Source organism: Ipomoea triloba, chromosome 2 (assembly GCF_003576645.1).
Source record: "Ipomoea triloba cultivar NCNSP0323 chromosome 2, ASM357664v1".
NCBI lineage: Eukaryota > Viridiplantae > Streptophyta > Magnoliopsida > Solanales > Convolvulaceae > Ipomoea > Ipomoea triloba.
This window is the reverse complement of record NC_044917.1, coordinates 679,645-694,764: the sequence shown is the minus strand read 5'-3', so window position 1 is coordinate 694,764 and position 15,120 is coordinate 679,645. Positions and strand designations below refer to the sequence as shown.

At 38.4% G+C, this 15,120-nt stretch overlaps 4 protein-coding genes across 5 annotated transcripts in view; 2 read left to right on the top strand and 2 right to left on the bottom strand.

Moving 5' to 3' along the window:
* The window catches only part of LOC116010239 (NADP-specific glutamate dehydrogenase), a 7,727-nt gene extending 6,767 nt beyond the window's left edge, over positions 1-960 (top strand). The window contains exon 16 of the mRNA XM_031249558.1: positions 429-960. Coding sequence (XP_031105418.1) covers positions 429-504 — 76 coding nt within the window. The 3' untranslated portion in view covers positions 505-960. The remainder of the gene's footprint in view (positions 1-428) is intronic.
* Positions 961-1,575: 615 nt separating this feature from the next.
* Positions 1,576-6,796, top strand: LOC116010600 (anoctamin-like protein At1g73020). Of its 2 annotated transcripts, none has more exons than XM_031250083.1 (16): positions 1,576-2,404; positions 3,007-3,076; positions 3,240-3,355; positions 3,554-3,680; positions 3,803-3,903; positions 4,067-4,158; positions 4,233-4,337; positions 4,432-4,704; positions 4,928-5,060; positions 5,155-5,268; positions 5,360-5,430; positions 5,516-5,646; positions 5,763-5,845; positions 5,922-6,029; positions 6,255-6,319; positions 6,404-6,529. In XM_031250083.1, exons 1-15 carry the CDS (start codon positions 2,237-2,239, stop codon positions 6,285-6,287), a joined length of 1,725 nt encoding a protein of 574 aa, XP_031105943.1. In that variant the 5' UTR covers positions 1,576-2,236; the 3' UTR covers positions 6,288-6,319; positions 6,404-6,529. The 2 variants fall into 2 exon arrangements, with proteins under 2 accessions (XP_031105943.1, XP_031105941.1); XM_031250081.1 differs by having other exon boundaries at positions 1,578-2,404; positions 6,161-6,319; positions 6,404-6,796.
* Positions 6,797-6,881: 85 nt separating this feature from the next.
* On the bottom strand, positions 6,882-8,512 carry LOC116010601 (60S ribosomal protein L28-1-like). The gene is made up of 4 exons (XM_031250084.1): positions 8,384-8,512; positions 8,142-8,291; positions 7,752-7,912; positions 6,882-7,170 (listed from the first exon to the last, which is right to left on the bottom strand). The coding sequence occupies exons 2-4, from the start codon at positions 8,287-8,289 to the stop codon at positions 7,048-7,050; spliced, it is 432 nt and encodes a 143-aa protein (XP_031105944.1). The 5' UTR covers positions 8,290-8,291; positions 8,384-8,512; the 3' UTR covers positions 6,882-7,047.
* A 513-nt stretch (positions 8,513-9,025) lies between these two features.
* Positions 9,026-13,998, bottom strand: LOC116010367 (uncharacterized protein At1g51745-like). Its single transcript, XM_031249745.1, has 5 exons — positions 13,890-13,998; positions 13,039-13,246; positions 10,635-11,500; positions 10,214-10,504; positions 9,026-10,137 (listed from the first exon to the last, which is right to left on the bottom strand). The coding sequence occupies exons 2-5, from the start codon at positions 13,227-13,229 to the stop codon at positions 9,374-9,376; spliced, it is 2,112 nt and encodes a 703-aa protein (XP_031105605.1). The 5' UTR covers positions 13,230-13,246; positions 13,890-13,998; the 3' UTR covers positions 9,026-9,373.
* Positions 13,999-15,120: the final 1,122 nt, after the last annotated feature.

Below are 15,120 nucleotides of genomic sequence, written 5' to 3'. Positions count from 1 at the left end.
TAGCCCCTTTCCCCCCCCCCCCTGCCCTAGGGATTGTGAGAGGTAAATCGTAGGATGTGTCTTAGACTCTTAGTGACACAGGGTCTCAGTACTTGCTTTTTGCTCCAAGGCTGAGATCCTCCCCCATTGAGGATTCAAACCCGGGTATTTGCTGGGTCACTACACCCACACTCAATCTTTTGACCACTGAGCTATGCCCCGGGGCAATTGTATGAAAATATGTGAATTTAGAAGCATTGACATTTTCATGTACCTGGCTGAAATTTCTTTTTAAATAACTTAGAGATGTAGAAAGATTCACCGCAATAGTGGGTTGGAGAGCAGATACAGCACTCAATCCCATACAAACCTGATATAGATACCATTAGCAGATATCTGCAAGAGGATTCAGTTCGATCTCAAACACGGTTTCTTCCTATTCCTTGCAGGGCTTTGGTACATGGAGCTGCAATTTCCGCCTTTCTTACCATTGCCAATGGCATGACAGATCAAGGGTGCGTGTAGTTTCACGCCCTCATCCCCCGGGCTTCCTTACTTCCTTCCTTCCTTCCTTCCTTCATTCAATGCTTCTTCATACAAGCCTGAGATGCATCTTACTTGGTGCAAATATGAAGCTAAAGATGTCAGGCATTGCAATATCATCGCTATTGCGCTGTGCCACTGCCAGTTTAATGCATTATTTGGGCAGTTTGGGCACCCAAGGAAACTGCACATCTCAATGGGGTGTTTTGTGTACTGTAGACTGTAGTTGAACACTGAATTGCCCATGTTTGGGATAGCTATATCAGGGGAAAGGTGTAAAAGGTGGTGGTGTTGGAACTGTTGAACCAATTATTCATTCAAGTATAATTCACCTTGTATTAACAATGTGGAATATTAGGAAGGGATAAATTCATCCACCTCTATCTTACTACATATTTGGTTTCAACTTCATTATGAATCCAACAAATATCAGTAAAATGGAGATGCATAGAATACATTTAGTTAACAGATTATGTACATGCAATTATTACTAAATGTATATAATATGTTAATTGTATGTCTATAATTTGAATCAGGATTTATAATGCTTATGGTGGACTTTGGTTCATGATATAATGATTGATGAATTTTTAATAGACTATTAATTGGGAATGAAGAAATTTTATTGAACATATAATATATAGACATAAATGTGCAGGCCTCTTCTCCTCTACTTATACTTGTCCATGATATAACTAGAAAAAAAATAATTATATGATTTGATATTAGGGAGTGATTTTGTAGAAGTGTATAACCTTACTTTTATGATTACTCTAAAATAAATATTGATTTTTCCTCAATCTTTACTGAAAAACTAATTCAAACGGAATTATACATAGAATTTGACTCTTATTTGAAAAAAAATCCAACCAAAGGCAATCAATCAGGTGATCAAATTTGGAGTGTGCATGAAACAGCTGCCATGCATCATTTCCTTTTCTTTCATCAGGTTTACTTGAAGCGGTTTGATTGTTTCTTTTTGCATGTCGTCACTTCACAACCGTTTACTGCAAAGTCTGCAAAAGTGGTGAGAACATAATAAGCCAGACCGAATCCAAATGTTCTTTCTGCTCTAATCCCACGATGTTCCGATGAAACATCATCTATTCTGTACTCTGATATTCGTATTCCTCTGCAAGTTGCTCTGCGCATAAACACCGAGATTAAATGCCCATATTCTGTATTAGCGACGTTGGGAATTGGGAAATATGTGGTAATAGGGTGGAGTATGGATTCGTGGACTTCTTGGTTGCATGCGCAGACCTCCACGTGTCCTTCCTCCCAGCTCTTATGTGTCTCCTCTCCCACCCTTTTCGTTTCCTCGGACATATGTTCTGCATCTATTGTCGTTTGCTCTTTCTAATACTCCATTTAAAAAATACCTCAACCAGCAAAAATCACTTGGAAAAAGAGAGAGAGAGAGAGAGATTTGAGAAGGGGAAAAATAGATAGATAGGAAGGAGGGAAAAAAAAAAAAAACTGATCTTGATCAGAATCCGGGTGGGATTTGACTCATTACATGTAAAGCTTGAATCTTTATACAATTTTCAAACAAATTTATCGAATTTCGATATTTCCCCTTCTTAAACTTTTAACAAGCCGTTAATCGGGGCACCCTTTGGTTAGCTGGGGAAGCTCAAGGCTTTGTTTTTTTTTAAATCGTTTTTTTTTTTTTATTTGGGTTTTAGGGGTTGTGTAAAGGTGGGGTTTGGAAATGAATGCGCATGGAGGCGATAAAGAATCTGTGTTTGAGATAGCGGTTGTGGTTCCAAAGAAACATGAAGATCAGAGGTTTGAGTGTGTTGAGGTTCTTGTTGATAAGTTCCACAAGGTGGGATTCCTTGTGGACAGAGTTGTTGGCCTTCAAAATGAATATATCAAGGTCTGTTCAGTTTCTTAGCTTGTTACTTTTTGTGTATATTTTGTTTTATCCTTAACCTTAGGTGTAGCACATGATTGTTGTTGAGTAGATTCTGAATTGTGTTTAGGTTGTTATTGAGGTGGAAATAGTTTAGTCTTCATTATTGTGTTTATTTATGTAAGTAATTGTGTGGATACTATATGCAAAGTGTATTACTTTGCTCAACTTTGGTGGAGAAGAGATCTGGTACACAAATTTAGTACTTAGAATTCCTTGTTTAAGCAAAGAGACATGCTGTAACTCAAAATGAAGTTATACACGTTGGAGCAATCCCAGCCTAGTTGGTTGGATAGTTGGCTTGGTAGGTTCGACTCCTGTTGCAGCTCTCTATTGGTCTTCTTGATTTTGGTTTGAGTTTGAACCAGTCCAGTTATGGACAACCTAGCATGGTTTACCTCATTGACCATTGTGGTCCTTTGCTGGCTAAGGTTACAGGGCATAGCGGTTGTGGGGTTGCCTGTAAATCAAAGTTACAGGAGTAGGCTCCTTTTTGTACATTAGTATGTAGTTTTCCAGTTATGATATAATACTTCACACTTCACAGTGCTTGATTCTGTTTCCAGTTGGCAGCATCATTACATGTTTTGGGACTGGCTGCAGCCGAGTTGCGGATGAAGAAACGAACTCATATTGGTGATGATCCTGCTGTTATCATTACATCTCTAACTGTGCTTGTGTGTCTTGACATCTCTCTTGTTGGCTATAGTTACAAAGCATCGCCATGGCAGCTCTATGAATATATGCAAAGATTTCGTCACTTCTGGCTTCTGAGTATATTTTTTTAAAAAAATATCAGGAGTGGATTTGCAATTTGACTGGGACGAAGTTGAAGCGTTTGCAAAGCAGCCTGATGGTTCCTTGTTCAGTTGGTACGAGCGTTTCAGCTGCTATCATCACTTAATATATAAAATTGTGAGTTGGTTTGGCTGATTGTTCTTTTCTCCTGGAACATCTATGTTTTATTGAACTTACACTTCAGTTTACATGTGCATTCAATCAATCTCAACAATTGTTTCAAACCATCACAACTGTTAACAGAAAACATCATTCTTGTGTTCCACTGTCTATACCCTATATGCTGTTTATTTGACATTAAGGCAAACATTACAGGTGAATGGGAGCAATTCGGTTAGAACATTAGATGCTGGCCCGAAGGAAATCCACTGGGAGCCAGGGGAATCACTGCTTAAACGATTAGAATCAGAGGGCATTGTTAAAGAAGTTTTCCCTTTGCATGGTATAGTCTCTCATTTGCATTGACTCACCTTCAATTCTTGGGTTATAGTCCGGTATTCTTAAAATGTTATAAACTTCCTTGCAAATTGGATGCATTCGAGTGTCATAATTGCCTCTTTGTAGATGAAATGAAGAGGAAGAAACTTCTAAGAAGTTGGGCACTGAGCTGGTGGGACTTGACAGAGCAGCCCATTGATGATATCTGTTCATATTATGGAACAAGGGTAAACTAAAGCTTTTTTAATTTGTTTGAAATTATACGGTCGTGTAATATTCAATTCAATTGCAATCTATTTTCAGGTTCTTCGTGATGATTCATATAAGAAAAATATATGGTAGCCATAACATGATCACAGATTGCCTAATATTTATCCCTTCTTGGAACAGATTGCTACATATTTTACGTTTCTTGGGATGTTCACGAGATGGCTGTTCTTTCCGGCTGCGTTAGGACTGGCAGTGCAGTTTGTTGACTTCGGGTAGGTTAATCTCAAATGCTGTTCCTATATATTGCCATATTTCCATTTTCATTCCCATTCTCTTTTTCCCGCAGATCCTTGCAGCTGTTTGTTCTTCCCGTGTTCTTCATATGCATAGTCTCATGGGCAGTATTATTTTTCCAGTTCTGGAAACGTAAAAACTCAGCTCTTCTTGTCAGGTAACTGTACTAGACATGGTATTTAGTAGCTACTTTTTTCACAGACCTGAGAATACACTATCGTTGAAATAATTATATGGTTGTCCCGATATAGGTGGCAGATAAATTATCCAGTTGGAGGACATTCCGAGTTTAAATTTGTGGAGAGGGAATGGGGTCTGTTTCAGGCCCCGGTGGAACTCATGAAGCAATGGGGGGCTGATACCACAAAAGAAGAAAAAGAAGCGTTCCAACGTGAGGAATGGTTTGGGCACTTGATGAGATTCAGAAATGACGCCATGATTCTCTTCGTCATTATCTGTCTTCAGCTGCCTTTTGAGTTGGCTTTCGCCCACCTCTATGAAGTTTTAACCTCCGAAACATTGAAGTAAGTCGTTGGATTAGTTGTATTTTATAGTTCTTTACTCACCCTCTCTGATGAAGATGGAAAAGACTACTTTTTTTTTCGAATCACTTATACATATGTTCTCAATTCATTTAATGTTGGCTAGTGATTAAACGCTTGTTCGTGATACTTTCAACTTAAATTGCTTTATGCCTAACCTGTCAATGACATTCCATCATAATGCCACGCAAATGCTTGTTTCCAGGTATGGTCTGACGGCTGTATACCTCTTTGTCATCCAGTATTTTACCGGGATCGGTGGCAAAGTATCTGCCAAGCTTGTAAAATATGAGAATAATATGAGCACAGAATATAGAGCTGACAGTGTGGTTTACAAGGTGGTAACAAGAGCTTGTTTCCTTTTTTGCTTTTTTTTTTTTCCCCCCTTTGATCTCCGGTGTATTGTAATCTGGGAACTCATTTCTCCTGCAGGTCTTTGGTCTTTATTTCATGCAGACTTACATTGGAATTTTCTATCATGCACTTTTGCACCGCAACATTTTGACCCTTCGCCAAGTTTTGATTCAACGTTTAATTTTATCTGAGGTAGGAAGTATGGAGGCTTTATCTATGCTTTATTTACTTAGTTTATATTTGATCCTTAAGCATCTCTTAATCATGATATATCTATTTTTAGGTGCTTGGTAATCTGGTGGAAAGTTCTTTACCTTATTTAACCTATAGTTTTAGGAAATACAGAGCAGTCAGGTAAGCTGCTTCCTTTTGAACGCATCAAATCCATTATGTCTGTTTTGGGGGTTTCAGACCATCTGACATTTAACGTTATTCAAAGAAACAAGAGAAAGAGCGAAAGAGGGCGGTCCAAAGGAAAGATCCAATACTTCTCCAGGGTAGAGAAGGAATACCTTAAGCCCGCTTATTCTGCAAGTATTGTAGATGAGCTTGAAGATGGTCTATTTGATGGTATGTCCTCTCGATAGACATGACGTTAAATAATTCGAGAGCATTAACTTTGTGTAATATAATCATGTATATAGGCTTGTTAATACTCATAATTTTCTTCAACTGATTACTTGCAGATTTTCTGGAATTGGTACTGCAGTTTGGCATGATCATGATGTTTGCTTGTGCATTCCCACCCGGTTTTGCCTTTGCTACTTTGGTATGCACTTTTTTCCTATACGGGTTTACTTGTATGTGCTCGGGATCATTTTAAGGATGCCGCTTGCTCCCTGCAGAACAATATAACCGAGATCAGAACAGATGCTCTAAAGCTCTTAACCATGTTAAGAAGGCCTTTTCCTCGGCCAAATGCCACAATCGGTGCTTGGCTGAATATATTTCAGGTAATTTGTTAAGAATTGAAAGCGGTGAGGGCAGTAGAGTTATATGAGAGCCATCCTGCATTATTTTCCACTTTTTTATCGTTGTTGCCTGTTCCTTACATGGCTTAAAGTCTTAAAACGTTGGATTTCAGTTTCTGATTGTCATGTCCATTTGTACAAACTGTGTGCTTCTGGTATGCTTATACGATCGGGATGGAACCTGGAAAATTTCGCCTGGGCTTGCAGCAATCCTTATCATGGAACATGTTCTGCTACTGATAAAAGCTGGGTTTTCCCACATTGTTCCCGCGGTATGCTTGCAATTTGATCATATTGGACCAAACTAGTAAGAATAACAATATCTGCAAAACCATTACTAGTCCTCTTCATTTCAGGAGCCCGAGTGGGTGAGAGCAAACCGAGCAAAGAATGCAAGTCAAGCACAGGATATGTGCTCCAGGCAGCTTTTGAGGAGTATATCTTATGAACAATTGTCAAATGAACCACACAAATACAATAACTACCCTCAGTGAAATATATGCACTTTGAGGCATTCCAACTGTAACAACTGGCAAAATGAGGTTTTTAGAGCTGGTTTTTCCATACATAGTTCTGATGCTGGATTTGTAAATTTGAATGCATACAAGAGGAATATGACTCACAAGTGTTAGGTGAAATACAAGTATTTGGGGAAGATTTTGCAGTGTTTTCCCCATGGAAAACTGTAAATGTATTTCTAAGCTAGAGTTAATGAATCAAAAGATGAATGTATTGAGGTTTATATGTTATATGACATGAAAAACAGAGTGCTTCTTATATTGAACACAGAGAAATGCATATTTGGAAAATGTATAGTTTGTAGGCATAAAAGCATGGGTTGAATGGTATAAGATCCAAATATACTGTCTAATATTACTCAAAATATGATGATATTATCTCCACAATGACCACAACTGAAAGTTAAAAAGGAGAACAAAAATGCAAAATCCAAAACTGGACTGGATGGTCAAAGGATGATGATACTTCAATGCTGCAGTGCTCATACAGCCTGCCTGTTCCTCTTCTTCACACCAGATTTTGCAACCTTGAGGCTCCTGTTTACTACGCTCAATCTTGCAAGGGCAGCCTTCTTCAAGTCTGGCCTATAGTAGTTATCTGCAACCTGTGTCCAAAGGCGAGTAGAAATAGCAATAATGAGATTATCAGTATCAGCTGCTATAATGAGGTAACTAGAAATGCAAACAATCAGTCTTAAACTTAACAAACAGGCATTGAACATGTAGAGGTAAGCTGAAATCACAAGCAAGAAGCCCTGTCATCAAAATTCTATAAATTTATAGAGCCTTTGCCTTGGCAATTATCACTATATTGCTTCAATGTCTATGCAAAATCACAAGTCCATAAAATGAGCTATTACCCAGTCAGCATATAATCCCTGATAAAAAATGAGTTGCAAAAGTGAACACTATAGAAACTTGAGACCTAAGATGAAGCTTCAGCCAGCCAGCAAAGTCAAAATTGCAAGCAGGCTAGGAAGAAGAATCCAAAATTACAGGCCACGTTAGAGTATATACTTCTATCAACAAGATGATTGAAGAATATATATTACTTTCAAATTATACATTACTAACAGCTATTCATCATTCAAATCTGATCACATCCTTAGTTACACAATGGGACTAAATAGTCACAACATTTAGCAAAATCCATGGAGCTCAATGAAGTATTAGGTCTAGCATATACCTGGCTGGTAACAGCCTTGGCCATTCGGCAGAATTCCTTCTTCATGACAGACTTGTTGAGCAACTTAGCAGGCTTGTTCTGCTTTTTGGTCTTTGTTGTAGCAAGCAGCACAGTTTGATCTTTTCCCCCCTGAATGGTAACAGTTTTCGTGTTTGCCAATCCTATTAAGTAATTCCAACAACAAAAGAGAAAGAAAACAGATCATTATTCATTACATTCCACTATTCCAGCAATAGTAGCATTCCAATTAAAATACTAAAGCACTAAACTTTGATATTATATGCTCAAGAGAAGGATCACAACAGAAACGCACAAAAGCATCAAATTATATTATTCCTAAGAAATTAAGTTCATAAAAAAGCAAAGAAAAACTAGAGCTTGATGACCAACCAGAGTGCTTGTATGAGTGAAGATTGCAGAGATTGTTGGGCTCTTTGCTGAACGTGACACCAGCGGTGCCATCACCGAACTCCTTAACCAAAAAGGAGTTATTTTTCTTCACGATCTCCCACACCAGCTGCCCCGGTACCGTCGCCATTTCTGAAGAATCCGACAATGAAAATTATCAAAAAAATAAAAATAAAAACGCGCGCAGACACACGCAGATTTGCATACAAGTTAAATCTATTTACCGAGAGATTGGAGAAGAGACAACAACGATTTTGCTCGGCGGCCTGGAAGGTATTGCGAGAGACAGTGGACAGAAAACGATGAACATTTGGATATATAACGTGACCTGAAACCCTAGACGATAGAGGTTTAGTGGAAGTTGCACTTAATTACCGGATTTGCCCGTGTTTTTTCACTTAATTACATTTTAGTCCTTATCAGTTGGACTATTCACTAGTAAAAATCCTATACTTATACACTTAGTATTCATGTCGAAGTGTCGAACCTTGCATCATGTTATTAACTCTTCTTTAAATTAATCAACTAATTAATTTGTATCATCATGTTATTAACTCTTCTTTAAATTAATCAACTAATTAATTTGTATCATCGAAGCTAATAGAACGTGCTTATTGTGTCTCAAAAGTTCATATAGTCGTTGATGTTTGGTGCGTTAATTATACTTGAAAGCCTCAATTGTGCCCTAAAGGCTGATATAATGATTGATATTTAGTTTACAATTTATACACGTTTAAAGGTATGTAGATCATCAAAATACATTTGAGATACATCCTGCAATTTAAATCCTCAAGTAAAATCTTTAAAACAAGCTGGAACAAGCTGGAAATGATGATGGTGTGATTTTGAAGGGAATAAAAGGTAAATTTTAATAAAACTGATACAGGAATAATTATAGAGAAAAGCAAATAATTGCATTGCCAGTTCCATCTGTATCAGCAGCATGAGCTAAAAACTGAGTTATCAACCTATAACAATTTGATCAGCAGCTATGAAAAATCACCAAAACCTAACCATTTGGATCACCATTCTTTACACCTCAACTAATGTTACATGGTTTATGTACAGAGAGCTAAAGCAGCCGATGAACGAGGCACCAGCACAAAGAGATGATACCCCTGATTTCAACAGAGGTTTAAGTCTGTCTAGACAAATAAATTTTTCTATGAACCAAATCCCGATGCTCGGGCCAGCCAATCCGGGAGAGAGAGGATTCACATGACGCTGGTTCCAATTACTCGGTGGGTAGCCCTCATTGGACTATTCAATGCTTCGCTGATTCTGCTGAAAACTACTTTCAAAGGAACACAGGCCACGGCAGGGCCTTTAAGCTTTTGTACCGACAGTTTCTTGTCTTGACTTTGCTTGTGGGAGCCAGTTAATGAAGACAACGTTCGAGTCTTCTTGGAGAATAGACCGTTTTTCTTTGATTTTGATGACTTGGAGGCTGAGCCATGGTGCGATTTGGAATGTTTAGGAGGAACTCTACCACCCGAGCCTGGCCTGGTATCATGAACCGTACTAACACCTTGCAAAGCAGAAGTATTCTCGCCTATGTCATCGTCCAAATCAAAGCTGCTGCTATAAACTTCAGATGCACTTGCTAGCAGTTGATCACAGAAGCCATCTTCTAATACATCAACTGTAAGCGGGTGGCCTATGATGGGTTGGCCATTCAATTTGCTCATTAATGAAATGTATGGAACATGTTGCGGGCGATAGCTGGATTTCACCTCCAGGTTAACATCAAACAGTGAAGAATCTGCTACATGGTGCCTGAGAGAGAAAGCTGACGAGTCGTACTTTGGGTTAACTACAAAACGGGACTGACGGTATGGCAGTAACCTCTGTGGAACCAGCAACTCGGCTGCTGGCCCCTTTGCGTGAGGTTCTCTGTGGGAACTATTTCTGCTCCATCCTTGGAACTTTTCTACATGAAATTCTGTGACTGGTTTTGACTTGCGATACGTAGGGTATTCTGAAACAATGAGAAGACGAGTGAGATTGCAATTAACTTTTGGAAAGAAGAAAGGCAAATGCATCTTGATTCATACCTGCCAACTGTGCGTTGAATTCATCATCCAGGTTAATCATTTTTCCGGGATCTTGCTTCTTGCCTTTACCCGTGTGCCTGGAGTTCCTCTTTCCTTTTGACTGCCACTCCGAAGTCCCCTTCTCCATTCTCTGGCAAATATCATGAATTTCTGGATTACCTGAACTTGTACCTGACTCGTTAAGCTCATCATTCCCTAATGACGTGGTTTCAACTTGGCTGCTTTGACTAGATTGTGCTCCAGCACCGGGCTGAGCTTTCTGAGATGCAATAGATACAATTGGGGACAAGCCTGATGATAAAATGAATGCAAAAAAAGAATAAGATCAATATATCTAAGGCAACAAAAACCAAAGTACATACAGGAAAAATTCTCTCCAAAAAGTTATGAGAAAGAAACTGAAAAGTTATGCCATAATTACCTCCAGAATGTTTTTCTTCTGTCACAAATGGAACATCGAATAATGAGTCTAAAGAACCATCCTCGGGCAACTCTGGAATGCTCTGAATGTCATTCTCCTGCTTGCATTTAACAAGGGGAGATCCACAAGTATGCCCAGATGCCTTGAGTGTTCCATTTTCACATACAATTCCTCCATTGTCTGATGTATTGTTATGCAAGGTTCCAGCAAAACCTGATCCAGTTGGACTGGGAATTCCTTCACAAACAACAGGAACAGAAACCAAGGCAGTACTCTCCAAAACTTTCATCAAAGTACGACGGCGGCTTTTCTTCTTCAGAAATTCGTGAACATGTGCCACCTGAGATCTCTTTCTTTTCAGTGACTGCACCACCTGCATCCCTAAGTCATCAAGTCCTCGCATTCGTTTAGCTCCTTCAGTGACATCGTCCTCTGAATCATTCGGGGTTCGCCTCCTCCTACCTTGCACGGATTGCTCTTTAGAAGCACTAATACTATTTGTCTCCTCAAAGGATACACCAGATCGAGATAATGCTGGTGCTGAACTTGAATTGTCCTCGGAACTACTACAATCTTCATCCATATTTGCACCTTTTTCATGATGATGCGGTGAATTAGGTAACTCCTCAACAAGATGCTGCACTCCATCTTGCTCATCTAATCTTGAAAAAGAATTGGGATGATCTTTTCCAAGACAAGCACTTTCAATCTCAAGTGCCTGAAGAATAGCATCTTCTCTGCGGGCATATTTCACAACCTTCTTAGAAGCGTTAGCTGCTGCAGCCTTGGCTTTCTCAATACATTCATCATACTCCCCACAACGAAAAGCTTTCACTCGCTTAGACTTTTCAAGATTATACCAGTCCCTGACACAACATACAATTTTAAACTCCACACTTTTCAATTCTTAAAATCGTATTTGTAATTCTAAATATATAAACTCAAAGGAACTTAATTTGCTCAACAGCTCAATGCAATTGTTGATGCAGTGAGTTACTTAACCAGACTTGCCAGACAAACATTATATACAGATATGATTCATATTGAGCAGAACATAGAAAGAACTATTATTATAATAGTTTGCAACATGAAAGCACTTCAAGTCCACCACAAGCTACATGCTATTCCTTAAGGGGAATCTTTGAAATATGTTGGAAACAGTTTCTCCCACTTTAGCACCATTTATGATTTATCAGCTGCTTTAGAATGCTAAGAAATAATACTAGAGAACAGAAATAGTTTTTCAGGCATTGGTAACTGAAACCATGTCAGGGGATATTAGCATGAGCATAACTAAAGAAAACATACATGTACAAGGACATGACTACTAAGAAGCAACAAGAGGCGGGAAGAACTGACATTGCACAATGCATCATTTTTTACTGACAGAAGAAAACATTTCAACTTCATTTTTTTCACAAAGACTTCCATTTCCCTTTTTGGTCAATTTTCATCATATCATGTATGGAGTATAATAAAGGAACGCTTAAAATGTGAAACATCAATCCAATTCTACCAGAACCAAAGAACTGTTCATACTTGACAAAGGCAGAGTACTTAGATGTCATGGGAAAATAAAGAAAACATCCATTGCACAATCTTTAAAGAGGTGTCACTAATTACTATCCTTATCCAAGAACCTAGAATGTAACATCCATTGCCATTGGTCCAAGATTCCAAGTCAAGTGACATAAGTATATCGGCCTAAAATGCAATAACACTTATCTGCAGGCACTTGCACATGACAGATATTGAGTTGAAAGAATACACTAATCTACCAGGTTGGCATATCAAGCAGGCATGGTGCATCATGCATATGACACCTACAATAGGGCCAAGTCAGGATAGAAGTGATTTGACAAATGACAAGATGATCCTATAGTGTGAATGAAGATGAATGGAGAATATCACATGGCAGTGAGCACTTAACAGCTAAACCCGGGCATTATGCACCACATACATTACCCTCAAACCTGATTGTTTAATCAAATCCTATGAGTCTATCTCCCTTACAACCCCAAATCCTAAGAACTAACATGGGCATCAGAAGGGCTTTAGCTGAGGATAGCTCTTAACATTTCCTTTCTTTCTGCTTTATTGGTTAATCCAAATTTGACAGGGCAGGGGACACTGGTTCATACACAAAGTCAAACTTGTGTACTAACAGTCAGTACACAGGATTGATTCATCCACACAAATCACCTAGTGTGCACAAAAGAATAAGAGCTCCTCCAAAATACAAGTGTGGCAAATTAAATCAGGTGATAAGGGGCATGCTATTGAAGTTGCAATTCTGATTTCTGAACTAAAGCATTAATTTATTTAATGATACAAAACAAAAACTCCACCGGAAGTCTATGTAAAACAATAAATAAATGAGGAAAGAAGAGGTAAAATAACTTACACACTTGAATCCTCTCTTCCAAGGAGCTTAACTGGAGTCCCTGATCTTGGAGAAATCGTACTGTTTTCCGGCAACTCTTCCAGCCCCAAAATCCGACCTGGCCACCACGAACCGTTTCTCCGGCGGACCCAGACCAACCCACCAGCCGATGCATCAATGGATTTAGCGCTAGACTCCCCAGAACTCCCCATCCCTCTTATCGCAGCCACTAATATGGGGAAAAAATAAAAATAAAAATTCCTCAAAAGCTCAATCTCAACCAAGCATTCCTGAGCACAAAAACTCCACCGACCTCCCAAAAGGAGGAAAATGTATATACCCTTTTTTTTATTTTTTTTATTTTTAAGAAAAGACAAAGCAAATTTTAAACCTCAAATGCACCGCAAAGGCAAACACGGGAAGAAAACGAATACTCGAAACACTTTTTATTCCAAAAAAAAAAAAAATCGAGCCCAGAAAATGAGGAAACCGATAGGGAAAGAAAGATAGATCTGGGGAAGACAAAGAACCGAGGCTAAAAACTTTTTTTCCGGGAAAAAAAAAACCAAAAATTAATAAGTTTTTCCTTATTTTAACAAAAATACTCGAAAACCCAAATTTCCCTGTTCATTCAGATTCACAAGTCCTCGTTTTGATTCCATCCCGGATAGCTAGCGCGGATTTTCTTGGGATTTTTTTGTTCTTTTCTTTTAGTTTCGCAGATGAAGAAGGAAAAATGCGAAGGAGAGAGTGACAGAGAGAGGGATGGGGGGGCTGCGTGTCTGTGAAGAGTGTTGTTGTTGTTGATGACGAAGAAAGACGAAGCAGAGGAGTGGGGTACTGTTTTTCAAATGGATCGGAATCGGACGTACCTTTTGGTATCTTTTTTCCAACACAAAGAGAGAGAAAGAGAGAGAGAGAGCACTCCTCCAGGCTCCAACTCTGAACTCCCTTGGAGAGAGAGATATAGAGAGAGAAAGGAAGTGACGAGTGGGAAAATTAATATTATTTCTGATTTTATTTATTTATTTATTCATGTTTCTAAGCGTGGGGGGAAAATATGGAAAATTAGGGCGTTGCGATTCGGCACGACACGTTGTATATTAGCAAATCTGCACCTGTTCCCCTCGTGGGACCCGCTAATGGTGACCGAAACCTGCCCTTCAATTTATCATGAATTGCACACACACCCCAACACTTAGGTGGTGTTTGGTTGTATGAAAAAGATTTTCCATGAAGTGGAGGAAAACGTGATTTTCTATTGTTTGGTTAGATGGAAAATGTTTTTCATTGGAACTTGAGTTCCCAAAAGTTAAGGAAAACAAATTCTTAGATGGAAGGTGATATTTTGTTTTCCATGGAGTTTGGGAAGAAAGTTTGAGCAAGTAGACTATTTTACCCTCATCAATAATAATATAATATATTATCACTATTAATTGTTAAGGGCATATTGGTCTTTATATTCATAATTACTTACCATTCAAAATTCAACCAAACAATGGAATTCATATTTCCGATAATTTCTTTTCCACCAACCAAACAATGGAATCTATTTCCATGAAATCTATTTCCTGGTAATTTGTTTTCCATTAGAATTTGAATTCCATTTCCTTCAGGTAATTTGTTTTCCATTAGAATTTGAATTCCATTTCCTTCAAATATTTTTTGGGTAATTTGTTTTCCATTAGAATTTGAATTCCATTTCCTTCAAATATTTTTTGGGTAATTTGTTTTCCATTAGAATTTGAATTCCATTTCCTTCAAATATTTTTTAGCGAACCAAACAGGCTGTAGGAAAAACCAAAAGAGTTTTTTTTGGTAAATTAAATTTACAGGGTCTTTCAATCCACCCATGTTCGCGGGAGCTGGCCTGATAGTTGTATTTTAGTGGTGATTAAAATTTAAGAGTATCGTCCTCAAGGAATGGCTTAATGGGAGTTTGAGTAATAAGGGGTTAAGCACGGGTTCATGCAGTGTTTGAAAGCTAACCTAAACATATTTGAGTAGTTCATGTTTAAGAAATCAATAAGGAGAACAAGTAAGTGAATTAAAAGGTAATAAATGAAATAGAGATTTGAATCAAACATCCTTGCATAAAATCCC